Source organism: Carassius carassius, chromosome 5 (genome assembly GCF_963082965.1).
Source record: "Carassius carassius chromosome 5, fCarCar2.1, whole genome shotgun sequence".
Classification (NCBI taxonomy): Eukaryota; Metazoa; Chordata; class Actinopteri; order Cypriniformes; family Cyprinidae; genus Carassius; species Carassius carassius.
Window position 1 is genome coordinate 20,366,126 of NC_081759.1, and position 18,095 is coordinate 20,384,220.

The 18,095-nt window shown below is 36.9% G+C and overlaps 1 protein-coding gene across 2 annotated transcripts; it reads right to left on the reverse strand.

The window, feature by feature from the left end:
- Positions 1-1,073: 1,073 nt before the first annotated feature.
- LOC132140954 (ADAMTS-like protein 2) lies at positions 1,074-16,768 on the reverse strand. 2 transcript variants are annotated; one of them, XM_059550062.1, is made up of 19 exons: positions 16,467-16,768; positions 13,387-13,489; positions 13,076-13,218; positions 12,211-12,286; positions 11,850-11,952; positions 11,621-11,766; positions 11,423-11,546; positions 11,254-11,334; positions 10,353-10,528; positions 9,658-9,949; positions 7,936-8,287; positions 6,720-6,820; positions 6,486-6,612; positions 5,280-5,493; positions 4,700-4,855; positions 3,397-3,567; positions 3,141-3,317; positions 2,769-2,913; positions 1,074-1,953 (listed from the first exon to the last, which is right to left on the reverse strand). In XM_059550062.1, the coding sequence occupies exons 2-19, from the start codon at positions 13,486-13,488 to the stop codon at positions 1,832-1,834; spliced, it is 2,808 nt and encodes a 935-aa protein (XP_059406045.1). In that variant the 5' UTR covers position 13,489; positions 16,467-16,768; the 3' UTR covers positions 1,074-1,831. The 2 variants fall into 2 exon arrangements, with proteins under 2 accessions (XP_059406045.1, XP_059406046.1); XM_059550063.1 differs by lacking the exon at positions 16,467-16,768 and adding an exon at positions 14,079-14,346.
- Between the last annotated feature and the right edge of the window lie 1,327 nt (positions 16,769-18,095).

The window sequence follows — 18,095 nt, forward strand, 5'->3', positions numbered from 1 at the left end:
ATTAACATTAGAATTGTAAACCGAAAAAATCAACGAAATCAACAAGTGAGACAAATGTGAGCTTTCACAATTCCTTACGAAAATTAATAATTTTCCAAACCTAACTAAATAACTGGAGGCAACGTTTTTTTAACTGCACGTAGATCACAAACTTTTGAAATCGGTTGATAAATGTGAACGTTGTCGTGTTTTTATTCAGAAAAAACCGCAGCTCCCCCGTTTACTTTCATTAGTTTTTAAGGCAGTCTTGCCCTCACTAACATGGCGGACGCGTTGACGTATCGCGGCAACGGCTCAAAGCGGCCAATGAGGCGTCTAGGTATTTATATGTCTATGGTCGCAGGTAGCAGAGAGTGCAAGTAGCGATTTGCAAGTGACATTGTAATTTAGTTAATTTTTTTCTCGTCTTCGCCACCTGGCTACTGTTATAAAATGTTGGGAAATTCAAAGTAAAAAAAAAATTCAATAAAATAAAAAATAAAGACGGCAAGTGATGTCACTAGCGGAAGTGCAAGTGTCTGAGACTGCAAGTCTGAGAATGCAAGTCTGAGAGTGCAAGTGCAAGTCTGCAGCCAGACCCTCGTGGGTCTTCGTGGCGTCTGCTAAGTTCCAGTTTTGAGCTAATTACCTTCTGCTGCCTTTTGTTGAACAATTAAAACACTTTGAATTGAGTTGCCTTTGCTTTTGGATCTTTTTGCTGCACTCTGACACATAATATGCGTTGTTAACTATTATAACTTTTCATAAATAATTGTAACCAAACTTAAAATTCATTCAAATTCATAATAGTATTTCTAAACATTTCAATATCAACATGTAAAATAAATAATAATAATAATACAATTCCCAAAACCATAAACATTTACCTACAATTAAGATGAAAACAGAAACTATAAACATTTAATTAAATCTAAAAAAAACGTATATCAGTAATACTAAAATAACACTGATAAAACATACACCTCCTTAATGTCTATTATATTAAAATGTGTGCTAGAAATATCCAACCAAACAACAAAGAAACCACAGCATTTCATTGGAGTATAATATTTATTATTTATAATATACTGAGAGGTACACAAGTTTTTCTACAAGAAAATCAAATGACCTACATTTGATTGTCTTTTGTACTTGAGGTAAGGTAGTACAATACATTAAGTTTAGTGTTTCTTAGTAAAACAATACATGAATCAGATAAATTTTCAACTATAGCACGTTCAAGTGTCAGGACTCGCTCAATGACAAGGATAAAATGACTTGGGTATGTCAAGCTCTGCTAAATCCATTGTCAATCAAAAATCAAATGAATGAAATACAAAAATGATTGAATTGGATGCATACAGAATGAGAGAACCCAATAAAACTACTGCTGTGACCAATAAATTAACATAAGCCTAGGTCTAGCAATAGTTAAACCGGATAAAGTAAACAGTAGAGCGTAAGAACCAGCAGTGGCTTGAGGCTCAGCCTGTGTTTGGATGTACAGTACTAAATCAGCCATCTTCAGCCAGAGGTAACATTCAGTTTCCACCTCTGCCACTGCCAGATAATAAATGTCCAATAAAACCTGACGAATAATAAATACTTTTAAGACATGCAATATAATCCTCTGAGCAATAACCAAATAATTTAATATTTCCTTACTGCATCCCTCAATTACAGGACATTGTCATGAAGCAGGTATCATTTTTGTAATGCTGACAGTAATGCAGTTTTATGGAGCTAGCTTAAGATATAAACAAATACTGATTCAAACTTCCTTTGCTGCAATCCTTGAACAAGCACATTGCAGATGACATGAACAGATGAAAACCTGAGCAGTGGAGACTAGCTAGGAAGCTCGAAGATTACGGCAAGAATGGCAACAGGCCTTGCTGTAATACCAATGACTGCACAGATTCACCTTCAGAGCCAGCGAGCAGTTGGTGGTGGGACGATCCTGGCAGTTTTCATCTGGAGAAGCGATAAAGGAGTTTATATTCATGGTATTTATGATTTTTCTATCTATAGCACATGTTTGGCTATTATAATATGTAGAATTACAGTAAGAGGGCAGTGCTTCAAAATGCATATTTCATATTTAAGGGATAGTTAACCCAAAAATTTAAATTCTGCCATCATTTATCACATTCATGTTGTTAATTGATTACATGACAGCAATTGCCACATGTCATGTGACCAAAGAATTATAAAGAAGTAAAGCTATAGAACATCCATTACCTTTCAAAAGTTTGGAATCAATATACAGTAACAACAGTAATATTGTGAAACTATTACCATTAAAAAATAGTATTTAATATTATATTATGTCATTACTCCAGTTTTCAATGTGACATGGTTTTTCAGAAATGATTGTAATATACAGATTTATTATCAATGTTGGAAACAGGAGCGCTGTCTAATATTTTATTTTTGGACCTGTGATAGTTTTTTCTAGAATATCTCAAGAATAAAAGTTAAAAAGAACAGCATTAATTATTTATTTATATATTTTTGTTACAATACAGGTTTATGCCATCACTTTTTTACCAATTTATCATATCCTTGCTAAATAACATTATTCATTTCTTAAAAACAAAAAAAAAGTACTAAATCCATGGTCGGTAGTGTATATTGTTACAAAAGATTTCTATTTGGAATAAATTATGTTCTTTTCAACTTTGTATTGTATACATGAGATTACATATAATTATATATGAGAGTGGGAAAACAATGACTTAATAATGACTGAAAATAAAAGTAGTTTTCCAGTGAACTGAAAGGCACACCTGGAGGTTCGGTGGGGCAGGGCTGGAGTGCACAGGTCTGCTTGTTAACAGGTTTGGTCAAAGGGTCACATCCACGAACAAGCTCTCTTCCCTGATAACACTTAACATCTCTCATTCGCACACCGACACCACAAGTCTTGGTGCACTGAGAAACAGATGAGTACAAGCAAGGACAAAGAACAGTCAGGTACACCTGAGCTTGGAAACCTGATTAAATGCATCATCAATGAATCTTCAATAAATGCATCATTCATTCATTTATTCATAAACTCACTTAGCGTACTGTAAATGCCTACGTGGGCAGCGGTCTGACAGACATAAATACTTCCTGTCTGTGGCATCATAAACTGAATACATGTTTTAATGTTTCACCTCAGACCATGGTGTTGTGTACCACTTGAAGCAAGGCCTCTCAAAGCAGGTGTCCTCATCTACCGGTCGCTTGCTGCTGTCACATTCCTCGTCCTCATTGATCTGGACCTTCCCCCCCGTGATGCCCACACACAGCACAGTCCTTCTCTTCACACCGCGTCCACATGTTGTGTTGCACTGGGAGACAGAAGGTAATGATTACTGGAGAAATATTGACAAATGATTCATTTTCCAAACATATAAGTGTCATCTTCACCCTCTCCCAGTCTTGGGTCAGCCAGTGTGGAGGGCATTCGTTGTCTCCGCAGGGATGAACGGCCAGAGGTTTGTTTTCAGGTGAGCACTGAGACTCAGGTACCACACGGCCCTCCGGTGTTTTGCAGTACACATGCCGCACTGTTTTTCCATGCCCACAGATGCCTGAACACTGAGTAGAAAGGAAGAAGAACATTTTTTACATTTGAAACATTAAATGTCTTGCTTCTGATCTTACTATGACAGTCACTACATAAAAAATGCTTTATATCATGTCCAAACCAGCTGCAACAATACATATTAATTTGACTGTTTACATTGATTAATGTTATGCAATCACTTCCAATAAGAATCACAATTGATATTAAAGGGTTAATTCACCCACTAATTAAATTCTGTCATAATAATTTAGTTCCAAATATTTAACTTTCTTTCCTCAGCAAAAAGCTATTTTGAGAAATTCCCATACAATGAAAGTCAGTGGGCTCCACTGTTGTTTACTGTAATCTTCTTTTGTGTTCTGCAGAAAAAGTCATTCAAAATGTTCATTTTTGGGTGGACTATCGCTTATGTGGAGCATGATTTTGGGCCAATGAGACTCCACTGTACATTGTTGACTTAATAAAAGAATAAAATAAACATTAACTGAAATAAAATTAAAAAATAAACTACTAATAAGTAAAAGTTAAGGAATACTATATAGACATTAAAAATAAAACTAATAACAAACAACAAAATTGCTTGAACTGTGGCTAAAATCTAAGTGAAAAAAAAAATATATAAATAAAATCTCATTTAAAATTGTAACAATACTAATTGTATAAAAAGGGGGGAACACTTTAGTATAGGGACCAATTCTCACTATGAATTAGTTATTATTAACATACCTATTTATAACATTTTGGCTGTATATTAGTACTTATAAAGCACATATTTTGCATGACCATATTCTACATCCCTTATCCTGCTCAATACCTAAACTTAGCAACTACAGTACTAACTAATAATAAGCATTAATTAATGGTTTGGTAACAGTGAGAACTGGACCTTAAAATAAATTGTGACCATTAAGGATCCTAAAACAACACTACGTTAAACTCTGCTCAATTTCGCATGACCAACAGTTACTATCACTCATCAATTCAAATGATCAACTTCCTGTCACTTTGCTGTTTCATATTAGTATCACTTTGAATGTCTTGTGTTGCTTTATTGCATTGTGCTTGATTAAAACCCAATTTAAAGATTTTAAACTATCAGACATAATGTGTGCATTTGAAAACTTGACAGTGTTCCCGTCTCACCGGTCCCCACTCAGACGCTGTCCACTGGCGCTCACATGGAGGGCCGGTGCAGTTTTTGGTAGATGCTGGCTGAGTTGCCTCATCACATGCATGGGTTTCATCTGAGCATCTGACCTCTCGTGTAACCAGATCCCTGCGACCACATTTAGCTGGACACTGCACAACAAACAAAACAAGGTTCTCCTCACTATGTTAGTTTGTTAACATTGACGTGGTCCAATATGATCAGTTATCTAATTAACAAATGCACAAGAAACCCACTCCACTGATGCACTGAGGACTCCGGAGGCAAAGCATTTAATAATAATAAATAATTAGACATTCTGTATTAAAAACATTTTCTTAATCCGTATTTTTTGTTTACAGTAAATACTTTTCAGGCAATATTTTAATGGTTTGTTAAATCTTCAAATAAGACAAAAAATGCTTGTTTTTTGTTTTTTTACTCATGTTACTCACTGCATCTGAAAATGATGTTTGGGAATTTTTACTGGACAAGACAAAAAACTGAACTTTATTTATTTACTTGCAGTGTATGGAGGTTATAATGGAGGCTTAACTATATAACCTCTTAACCTACCTCTGACCACTCAGCTACCTCCCATTGAGGGCCACAAGTGGGGCTCTTACAGGCCCGGCGCTCTGGGGGGCGCTCTAGATGTGCCTCTATACAGAGGTCACTGTACACAGAGCTGTCTAGTCCGGGAGCTAGCATCTTCCAGCAACGCACAAGACGAAACTGGAAACCTTCTCCACATGTCCGAGAACACTCACTCCAGCTGCTTGCCTCCCATCTACACGTAAAGACCACAGTAAGAGTTTTGTGTCAAGTACCACTTTTCATGGGACATAATAAAATGATTGGAATGACATGAGGGTGACTAAATGATGACAGAATTTTCATTTTTTACGTTTCAAGTCCCACACTGTGGAATTGTGGATTAGTATTAGGAATTCTTTCCACATCTTAATCATTTGCTCCCTTAATTGTGGCTACACTGTACTAAGTTGTTCCCTGGTTTTAGTTCAGTTGTGGCTATGATTTAGCTAAATTAAAATGAGGGAATAAATATGTACAATACGGCCATGATAAAATGAGGTAACAAATTAATAAAATGTGGCCAAGGATTGATATGTTGTACTCACCCTCATGTCATTCTAAACCCACAACACTTTTGGTTAATCATCAAAGCACAAATGAAAACATTTATAATAAAACCTGAGAGGGATCTGCTCCTCTTTTGAAGGTCCAGGTTACCAAAACTTGGCCATAAAAGCATCCTAAAATGAATCCATACATATACACTATGTATAAACGCATACATACTCTATATGTCATACTGTATATGGTAAATCACACATTACAAATTCTCACACATTACACACACACAATTGTGCTTCTGCGTTTATCGTATGTGATGTGTTTTATGTACAGTATGTGTGTCGATCATTGATTAGATGTAAATAAAAGCATGAAATGGATCATATAAAGCAAGCATATCTCTTCACTCCAATTAAACCACTCAGTTCATATGGATTTGTTTTACAATGCCTTTATGACCTTTTTCTAGGTTTTTGTTACTTTGACTTTCAATGGAGGGAGAGGAACTTCTCAGCTTTCATTAGAAATACCTTAATTTGTTTTCTTAGGATTAACCAAATTCTTATGGGTTTGGAATATGACATGAGAGTGAGTAAATGATGACAGGATTTTCTTTTCTGTGTGATATTCTGCGTAGCTCCATACTTTTTCTCTGCATTTCTGTGACAATTGCAGCGCACGCACCTGGGTTGGCATTCTCTGCCAATGCAGAAATCATGGACTGGCTCTGGTCGAGTCAAAGCATCACAATAAACATCATCCACTTCAATGCCGTCATACCGCACACACATGGCAAGTGATTTCGACACGCCTATTTGAGAAAAAAGCATTGTATACACATAAACAAACATGTTTATGAGGAATGTTTATGTGTGGATGTTTGTGGACAAGGAGACTAAGTTCCAATGCCTCAATTACCTATTGAGCAGGTCATACTGCAAGGCTCCTGTGAGGACAACTTCCAGCGGTACATGTCAGCAGCGCTCAGTTTGTTCTTCTGAAGGAGCCTTTGGTTATTCCTGCAGAAAAGAAAATAGAGCATCTTAGACTAGACCACAGTATAGCCACCTGCACTGTGTATTAGGCAGACGGTTAACATTTGTTGATGTCGAGACACAAACTGACACTCCAGTCATAAAACCACTAACATTTTTACCATTCCTAGTCACACTCATTACCTTAATGTCAATGCTGGAAAACAGTGCATTCTCTCAACTAGACAGAAGCCAATAAAATTTGTTCCTTGTGATAAATTCCTGGGATTTATCTGATGCGACAAGCGTAGTCTGTACCCGAGTGATCTATGGGACGTTTTTTCCACAAATAACAAAACATCTTGAATTATGTTTCTCAGACAGTCAGTCTTCCTAATATTCAGGCCTTCTCTTCTTCTTCCCACCTGGAATCTTTCTCCTCTCCTTCGGATACGAGTAAGGGCATTTCATGAGATGTTCTTTATGATCTCTGGCAGAGGAGCTGGTAATGCAGTGTTTGGACGTGGCGGAGGGAACCCAGCATGAATTATAAATATGATGGAATGCAATCCCGCCAGTCTCTGCTTGGCCGTCTCCCCTCGGCGCTCTTTGAATGTCTCCGAGAACGTTAACAAAAAATCCAAGCCAGAGCTTGAGTCTGCAGCACATTCCTTTCTCCCACTAGCAGGGCTGTCCCACCCGAGCCTGTCCAGCATGACTTTGGCATGCCAGGGTGGAGGGCTAAGACCTACCCCTAGCATGCCAAAAGAGTCAACTGATAAAAGACAGCCACTGGTTCATTGGCATGATCTTGAGGTTTCTTGCATCATGCTCAACCAGAACTACTAATAAGCTGACTAAAGACTTGAAAATGTGATTTAGCTGTTGTTAGCTTTGCATAATGTAGAGTTGGAAGAGTAACTTTTTAAGTAATGCCATCACTTAACAAACCAGCATGCTGGCTTTTCTGACTTTGAGTTAGAATTGGAGTTTTGATGACTCATCCTGCACTACACAGAATTTTATCCAATCAAATGCCCTCTATAATGAGAATGCCCCTCCCAATAAAACACCACTGACCAGAAAGTAGCAAATTTCTTTCTTAAACTTTCTTAAACCAACCCCAAACTTTTAAATGAAATGTACATAATCATGTTTACCTGGTGCGATTGCTGCGATTGCGTAAAATGGTTGTAACAGTTCTGTTTAGGAGCAGGAAGTCCCCAGTGTCATTTTGCCGTTGCCCGAGGGTGAACTCAAGCAGTGAGCCATTAAGACCCGCTTGCTCAAGACTGCTGTAGTCTAACTCCAGTGGGCCTTCAGAGGACAAGCCATCTCTACGAGTAAGAAGCTGATTGGTTGAGATGTTAGCAAGAACACCGTCTGAGCCAATCCGTTCTCCCAGCAGCACTCTCCAGATGAGGTTTTCAGAGTTTACCATGTCCTCTGCAGGTCTGCTGATTGGTACTACTCCAGGGGCTCCTACTCCACTGGGCCAGCTGCAGTTCCCCTCTTTTAAAACAAAGGTTTGACTCATTATAGAAAAGATAGAATCACTTTTCATTCATAAAGATTCAAATTATTTTGCTTGAGGGCTGTACCTGTTAAGGTACATCTGAAATAGATCCCAACAACTTGGTCAGTACCAATCTAAAATAAAGTCTGGGTTTTAAATGGATCACTACAGATAGCAAATAATTAAAGGTTTTAAGGGTAAGGTTCTATCATAGATTATATTGCAAGACAGGGGCACAACCTTCATCAGGAAACCCAACCTCATTTATAATTACTCGTGTCAGAGAGACAACAAACACAAATAGCCGTAACTCTCTGTCTTCCGTGGAGGGAAAATGTCAGGCCTCTTTGAATTTTTCATCATTTCTAGCTAATCTTTTCTGTGGCTGATGCATTATAAAGGACTCCATAGGGCCAGTAGAAAGAGGCCCTTTAACTCACTAATGATTGCCCAGTGAACCAAAAACTCTCTCTGTCTTGTCTGTTCTCCACTTACTTCAGATACCGTGAAAGCATGTGGTGACAAAAATATTGGGCCATTTTAAGGTAATTTTTTTAAACAAAAAGGTTTTTTTTTTTTAAGAAATCAGCATATCAAAATCAGAAAAGCAGCATATTAGAATGATTTCTGTCAGGTGACACTGAAGAATGGAGTAATGACTGCTGAAAATTTAGTTTTGCCATCACAGGAATAAGTAACAGTTAACAGTTAACAGTTACAGTTACAAGTAACAAGTAACAGTTATTTTAAATTGTAACAAATATTGATTTTTTTTTCAGTATATATTGTTTGTACTGTAGTTTCGATTAATAAAATGCAACAAACTGGTAAGCCCATATGAGAGTTCTTTTAAAAACATTAAAATCTTACAAACTTCAAATATGTGAATGTCAGTGTTCATCTGAATTATACTAAATAATTCTTAAAAGATTTATTCAGGTCTATATTTTTAACTGAAGGATTTCATAATGACATTAAGTTTTGAATTAGATAATAAAAGGTAATTTAATCAAATAAATGTTCTGAAACATTTTAAGATAAAAAAGAAAACATTTGGAGAGGAAAAAAAAGAACATACACATACAAAATAATAGAAAAAAACATATCCCAAGGGTCTCACTCTAACTTTTCATTTATTTATTTTATTATTATTATTATTATTATTTTATTATTATTTTTTTGCCAAAATATTCTAAATGAAGTGAATGTGTACACAAATTTTTCACAAATAGACATAAAAACATTTAACAATCTCAGATTTGATTCCTCATTATATGAAAACCTATAATGCCAATAAATTAAATTAATTGAGCTACTTTTTTGCCAGAAATGTATAGAAAAATACAGAGCAGATTAAGATATTCACCTGTATAGTGGACTTGTGTGTTAGCATCCTGCTGACAGTCAATGTTAGCCGTCTCATACACTTCATTGGTTTCCTGGCCAGGCTTTTGTCCTTCCACAGCTCGTGGCCCGGTGCTTGTCTTATCATACACACTCTCATTAAGGTGTAAAACACTCCCAATCTCCACAGACACCAGACTGGATCCTCCTTGGGGGCCCGTGTAAATGGGGGGCTGGGAGACAGAAGCCATAGAGTCCCTCATCACTGTGTACTCATAGGTGATATAAGGATTTTGGCCATTTTGGTTCCAGACCTTTGAGGCAAGACAGAGACATGTCCAGCAATTAAGAGGAAATTCTGAGAAATATATCTCATTGTACACTTTGCAGGAAACAAGCATTCTGGACTGCTCTTTCCCAGAGTTAATATTTATGCTACACAAAACCATGACGATACAAGGGCACTGAGGTTGAAAGATGTCCAGAATACAATATTTCCGTTTCTGAAATACTGCGTCATCGCACTTTTGTCCCATAAACCCAGAGCGAAGTGAAATAATTGAGTCATTCCTCCTGGGACAATGCATCAGAATATTACCATTTACGCAGAGTGAACCATTAGACCTTTGGCCTGCACTAAGTCAAAGCCATGGTTAGCCAGCCAGTGAGATTACCCATGAGCCCTTGGCGGCGAAGAGAGGACCACAGCTACAGTACCAGAACATTGATGGGCTGATCGATGGGCCCTTTTGCCACGATGTACTCGATCCCCGTCTCATACACATCAGTAGGCCGCCGGTATTTGAAAATGGTCCCTGCAGCGTGGAAGTTCTGAGGGGTGTCCACTTTATATGCTCCGTTGAAGAAAAAGTTCCCTGCTTGGTCAGTCACAGCTGGAAAATAACAAAGGTGAGATATAATGATGGGAAGTTTGGACAATTTTATTGACTCTTTATTGAGCAATACAAACAAAACTTTATTCAAGTCATTTCATTCATTTAAGCAGAGTTAAAATGTTATATATATTCAAATTCCCCAAACACATCTATGCAATCTTTGATCATAACAATATTACCAATTACAAAAAAAAAACATTTGAATGTAGAAACTATGAGAAACATAAATAATTCATCTGAATCATGAACAAATCGTTCATGAACCAACCATCTCTGGTAAATGTCAAGCATGTAGATAAATCCAGTGTTTTGAATGGACATTTGAATTCTATTTTTGTTTTCAGTTTTCATTTCATTTAAGTTTATTCATTTAGTCATGTGTATGTCATTTTGTAATTCTATTTAGCTTTGATAAATTTTTATTTCAGTTCAGCCATTTTAGCAATTCAACCTAAATGTTTTTTTTTTCATTTAAGTATTTTCGTTTTTACGTTTTTAAAATAGTGTGTTTATATTTTATTTTATTTCAGCATTATTAAAATAAAAAAACACACATTTGTAATAGTTTAAATGTTTTAGTCAACAACAACACAGTTGTTGTGTTTCACTTTGTCTCCCTTGTCATGGAAAAAGCTCGATATTGCAGATGAAGTATAAGTATCATCATACTCTGAAAGTCTTACACACAGCTGAACGTGCAAGCCATTCAAAGGTTTGCTCACCCAGGATATCTGCAGATTTCTTCCTCTCTATAATCTGGATGTCCCATGATCCTTCTGGGATTTGAGTTATGAAAGAATAGCCTTCGAAGAAACAGTTCACTTAATTAATGAATTTGCACAGAACCATTGAATATGAGTGCCATTCAACCAAACACTGAACTCACAATACCTAGACTAGAAGCCCCACGGCGAAAGTTCCCAGTAATGCGACTGCAGCTGCTCCCATCTCCCTGACACACGCCACACTTATCCAAAGTGTTGGGGGAGAAGAGGACACCATCACATCCAATGGGCTGCAAAGGTACACATCAGCTTATAAATTAAGATCACATGCCTGAGAAATCTTACAGCAATATAAGCCACTTACTTCACATCTCCCATTGACACACACGCCCCTGTAGTTGCTGTACTTGCAAGACGTTCCATCACGTGCAGGTACCATCAACTGTCTTTGACCATCAGAGGTGGTGCAGTGCAAGTCACATGGATTACTGGAGATATGAACGTAGTCATCTACAGGAATATAAACAGAGTTCATTGTTTAAACGTAAATTATACCTTCACAGCACATCTTCATTAAATAAAATGGTTAATACCAGGATAGAGAGGTTTCCAGTGGTAATTTTTTCCATTGTAAACCTGAGAGTTGAATGACCAGCACTGCTCTTCTCTGAAGCTCCTTCCTGTTGAAGGACATTCCTGTAATTCACAGAAAGAGAGTCAATTGAATGCAAGTGAATCTCGCTTTACAGTCTATTTGGTTGCAACAGACATTAAAACTGGCACAGAAAAAAAAGAAAAGCAAATTATGCATGAATTAATGGTAAGCCTCAGGTGGAAGTGGAACATGGGGCTCGCTGTCAAGTCAGGCATCTGGGATGTATTTCTGTTAGACAGACTAAATGCACTGTGAATGTGTGTGAGAGGGGAAAGGAAAGACGGATACTGTGAGCTGACCTTTGCATTGCAGAGATGATACTTCTTTGCATTGCCTGTGCATGTCATGTTGTCTTTACCGGTTGTTGTTTTCTTTCTTTGAAGGAAATTGTTTTAGTTAAGTAGCAGTTGGATACAAAGGGACATTTATTACACTCACAAAGTTTTTCCCAGTGCTTAATAAAAAAATGAAATGATTTAAGATTAAGGATCAGAAATGGTTCAAGGAAGAAAACTAAAACCAACAACTTTTTTTTTTCTTTCAGAACTTATTAGAAAAGTGGAACAAAAACATTGCATTTGATTGCATTGCATGCTTGGATAAATCATAATTATGACATAAAAGGTTGAAATTCTGAAAGGTCAAAATTGAAACAAAACGTTGGATTCAAGTCGGACTTAAGTTACATTTTTCTCACAATTATTGCTTAAAATCTCACAATTATGATTTAGTATGTCCTAATGTCTATTTATCCTAGAATTTAAACGTTTTATAATTATGAAGTTTTATCTTACGATTATGAATATGTCATAATTTCTACTAATATACAATTATGACATCATGTTCTAATAATTATGACACTTTTATCTCATAATTGATTTAGCATGTCAAACATCATTATAACTTAGTATGTAATAAGTTCACCTTCTTATATCATAGTTATGATTTATTAAACATAATAATAACTTTTTTCTTATATGGAGGAATTGGGTAGCAAGCTGACTATTTGCTGTATTTTGCAGGTAGGGTGGTGTCAGGGAAACCTCGTGCAAACATTCTTCATATAAAATTTATCTTGCAGAAAATCTGACCGACATTATAAACAGAAACAGATTGTTTTTATAACAGCTTTATAAAATGGTGTTTTGTGTGACAGCCGCTGACCTTTGCTGTAGACAGTGTCTTTCCTGTGACATGACGCCTCCTCCACAGGTACGAGTGCAGGCAGTCCACTTTGTCCATTCTCCCCACCAGTACGTGATCACCCCCAACCCGTCCTCTAGACTGTTAGAGGCAACAACCTCTTCCTTTGGCAAATAAAGAGTTCATTTAGAAAATTACCAACATCTATACTAAGAGCAAGCTATACATTCCTTATATTTTATTACAATATACATGGCAAAAAGAAAAACTTAAATCTATTGAGACATGGGTTTTGATTTATTACCAAAAAGATTTGTGAGAATATAACAAACCTGTCCTCTACTTGAGAGATTGCCCAGAGACAGAGCCAGCGTTACAAGACCAAGCAGCACCAGACTGCTCTCCACATACTGGGCCCTTGACCAGATCCTCATCCTGCAGGGAATGAATATTTGGAGAAAAGAAACGGAATAATCTCTCGAAAGGTTTAATTAGTTTTTTTTTTAAGGATCTGAGCACAAAGGAGCTTCAGTTCAAGTCTGCTATATCTTCTAAGGATATCTTTGAATGGATGACAGTGAGTGTAGACTATTCCATAGAACACTCTTAAAAATACAGGTTTTAAAAATAAAAGGGGTTTTCACAGCGATGCCATAGAAGAGCCATTTTTTTACAGTTCTTAAAATAAAAAAAAATCTTAAGAACATTTAATAACCTAAAGAACGAAAAGGTTCCATGGATGGTAAAGCAACATTTTTGGTTCTCTAAAGAACCTTTTAATGAACAGTTCTTAAAATAAACCTTATTTTTTGTACTGAAAATACACTTGGATTGAAAATATTAGGGGCACATGCACTCTCAGTTTGCATGTGCTTGACAATTCGTTGGCAGGAGCACATGAAATACAGTGAAAGAAAGAATGAGATTCTCTAGCTTGTATTCAAGTGACCAGTGATGCAACAACTTACACACACATAACTGCATTCAGATATATAAGGCCACACCACCATTAAAAAACAATCACCAAATCACACAAAGTTCTCCAGTTCTCCTTCATCTCATGTCTCCTCATCAGACCTGCACCCCCAATTAGGTAGGCTCCTTAAAGTAAGCAAACAGATCGTCTCACTCTGTTTGCAGTCTGGCTTTTCCTGGCACTAAATATTGGTGACAGGTGTCTTAAACTACCCACTGGAGCACCTGGAGTTCATTATCCACCCCAGACACAGCTGGAGCAGTGCCAGCTCGCCAAACACTCGTCTCCCACAGACCACGCTGCGAGGCTGCGACGGCCGAGACAGACCTTCCTCTTCTGAGCTTCCCAGGCTACGAAAGAGAGTAAACACAGGCTAACCCCCTTCCCCCCTCCCCTGGGGCCTCTGCTCAAGGGAAGAGGGGTGTTTTTCTTTCCCTGGCAGCAGACAGACAGCAGGGCCATTCCCCATTTAGGGGGGCAAGCCCTGTCTATGAGCTGGAAGCAGACTCATCTTTCTCTTTCTCTGGAAGAGCTTCTGGTCACAGTTTCCTCAGTTCTCAGCAGACTTCTCATGTCTCAAAATCACTGTTGCAGCTTTCTATCAAACAGGTGAAGGGTACAAACCCACAGCTGGAGGACAGTTAAGACGAGGTCAAGCATGCAAGTGTTGAGAGACCAGCAACAAGTCTCATGACACAGATTTATACAGATGAAACTGAAACATGGAGAGCAGATAAAATTGACATTTATCTCGAAAGGATTTCAAGCTATGGATTTGATCCTTTACCTACCTATTTATAATTTTTTGTGACTTACTTTTTAATGTGTAAAAAAGCATTTCCTGTGAGTGTGTCATAGACTTCTGATTTATTAGTTTTTATTATAGGTTGATTAAAAGAATGTGAGTAAACTGTAAAAGGTGCAGTAAACAGTAAAACTATTTGCACTACAAACAGGTGTTTTTATGGTTAAAGCACTACGTTTACTGAACAAATACTGAACAAATTGGTGCAGAATTGACTTTGAATCCATTTTCACTCAGAAACTGAAATTGCATCAAGTGCTGACACCAGAAGTCTTAGTTGCTCTCTGGATTACACGCCTGTCTGGAATACTTGATTCCTATTGGTTAATCGCTGCAATTAGCAGTCAGATATTTATTCACATCATCCATGGCAATAGTGTGTATATTATTCCACTCTTCTGGGTAACTTTCATGGCTTGGTTTTCACACCACAGACTCACTTTTTATGGTTTCATAGAAACGCAGATGATTTCATCTTTCATCTGAGTTATCAGCTCCAGTGAAAATGACTTTGGAAGAGTCCAGTGTTTATATGACTGTAATGTCTTTAGAGTGTTCATCTTGTTCCTAGGCAGATTGTTTTGTACATTGTAATGAACAATAATTTTTTGAAGCTTTTGGAGACAAAAGGTGACAAATTATAAAATCATTTTGACAGTTGTTTATGATCATGGATCTATAATAGCCAAGTACAGTCATGATCACAGAGTAAGAAGTAGTTAAATTTATTCATTTAGCTGACGCTTTTATCCAAAGCGACTTACAATTGCTATATATGTCAGAGGTCGCACGCCTCTGGAGCAACTAAGGGTTAAGTGTCTTGCTCAGGGACACATTGGTGTCTCACAGTGGATTCGAACCCGGGTCTCTCACGCCAATGGCATGTGTCTTATCCACTGCGCCAACACCACCCCCATTGTTGAAACAGAATTGTGTCCTGGAGCTCTTTACGTTATAGTGGCTCTATCTTCCTCATTTAGTTGCTTGGCTCCTGTCTACACATAAGCTGCTCACTGATTTCTTGTGGTTCTCCTCATCAATTTATCATTCATGATGATTTATTTATATAAGTAGCTATTTTCACGATTAATATCAGATTAATTTACCTCTTGACACATTGTCAAAACCACACATTCATTTTCTAGGGGTTTTTCAATTGGACATTTCAAAACATGACTTAATAGAGCTAAATATATTATATTACATTGACTTCTCAGTAACAAACACCATGACCTCATTGCAAAAGCCCCATTTCCATGTATTTATTACAGAATTTATCATTAAAAAAGCGTACCAAGAACATTGTCTACTTTGGACTTAAAGTAAGTCTCAGCTGTTCTCTGCAGCTGGACCCAAAAAGAAAAAAATACAGTGCCACAGTACTATCACATGATTTTTTATTTATTTCTCCCTGGATGACCATTACTGTCACTTTATTTTACTTTCATCCAGTTCTTTGCATCAGCAGAGTAGTTAACAGTGTTTGTTTGAGTTTGTGGAACAAGTGTCTAGTCTGCTTGGCTTCCCATGCTCTTTCCCAAAACATTTAGCACGATTCAGCAAAATGGACACACACACACACACACACACACACACATAGAGTCAGTCACACAGTAAATATTTGCTCTTACCTGCAGTCCAGGGTCAGTGTTGGAGCTGAGTGCTGCTTGGACAGTGTGGGTGGTGCTGGTGGTGGTTTCTAATGGTGTGTTCTGAGGATGTGCCTTGTAAAGAGGGTAAGGTGTGCTCCTGCATCCCTCCTCTCCCCCTTCCTCTCCTCCTCCCTCCCGCTTTCTTTCCTTCAGTCCCAGCAGGAAGAGAGTGGCAGTGCTTGGGAACGCCTACATGAAAACACTTTCCCGGCTGGTGCCAAGCTCATGGGCTGCCGCTGCTGTGTGGTGGAGCAGAGCCACAGTGCCACGGACTCAGCCAAGCTGCTGTCTACTGGTCTCTGCTCGCAGACAGACAGGGAGGAAGTTGCCGTTTCCCACAGAGAAGCCCCCACCATACCCCTCCTCATCACATCGGTCCATTCACCCTCCACACACACAGATCATCCTCTCTTGTGTTTCCCGCTGTGCAGTAAGTCTGCCTTATCTTGCATGTCCCACTGCTGTTGAGAGACCCATCGGTAACTCGGGCCGCAGTGTAAGAGCACTTCATGGGACTCCTGATAACAATCCTAATGACAACAATGAGTAAAACAAAGAGAGAGATTAGTGGTATGGAAAAGAAAATGAAATGGTGACCATTCAAACCAATAAGAAACAGAAAACACAACAAATTAAAACCTTACATTAGAAAAGGAGTGGGGAACTTACATGTATGAGTTATACTGTAAACTATTAATCCTTGTAACATTTTATGTTTTTATTTTATATTTTGTGTTCATTGTATTTTAATATATACATGCATTTTTATACATTTACATTATTTAACTGAATATATACACACTAAACTAACTAAATGTGTACATATATATATATATGAATGATATGACTAAACTATATATATATGTGTGTGTGTGTGTTTATTACTGCTGTCAAATGATTAATCGTGATTAATTGCATCCTGGTAAGTTTTTAATTAAGTTAAGTTAAGTTACTGTAAGTTTTAGTTAAAGTTTTAAGTTTAAGTAGTATATGTGTGTGTACTGTGTATATTTATTATGTACTGTATACATAAATACACACACATACATGTATATATTTAAGAAAAAATATATATCTTTTATATATCAAATATATATATATATATATATATATATATATATATATATATATATATATAATATCAATCATATGAATATAAATAATTAATACATGTAAAATTTTCAAAATAAATGCTGTATGTGTGTGTACACACATATATATTATGTAAACAAAAACTTTTATTTTGAATGTGATTCATGGCAATTAATTGTTTCACAGCACTAATATATACAGTATATTGGCATGCTGTGATTAGCTACAGCACTATATATATATGTGTAAAAAAAAAAAAAATATATATATATATATATATATATATATATATATATACATATTACATTTAAATTAACAAAATTTAGTTTCAAATAAAAGTTTTTTTAATTGTTTTAATTATGAATCTAACTAAAATTAATGTGGTTCCTGTTTAAAATGAAAATGTAAAAAATTACACATCTTGTATAGTATCTTCTTAAAAGGAAGATAGGAAGACAGCGATGGATGGAGAAAAAGGCTTGGGCAGCACAGGCAGATAGCTGAGACCACCATGCC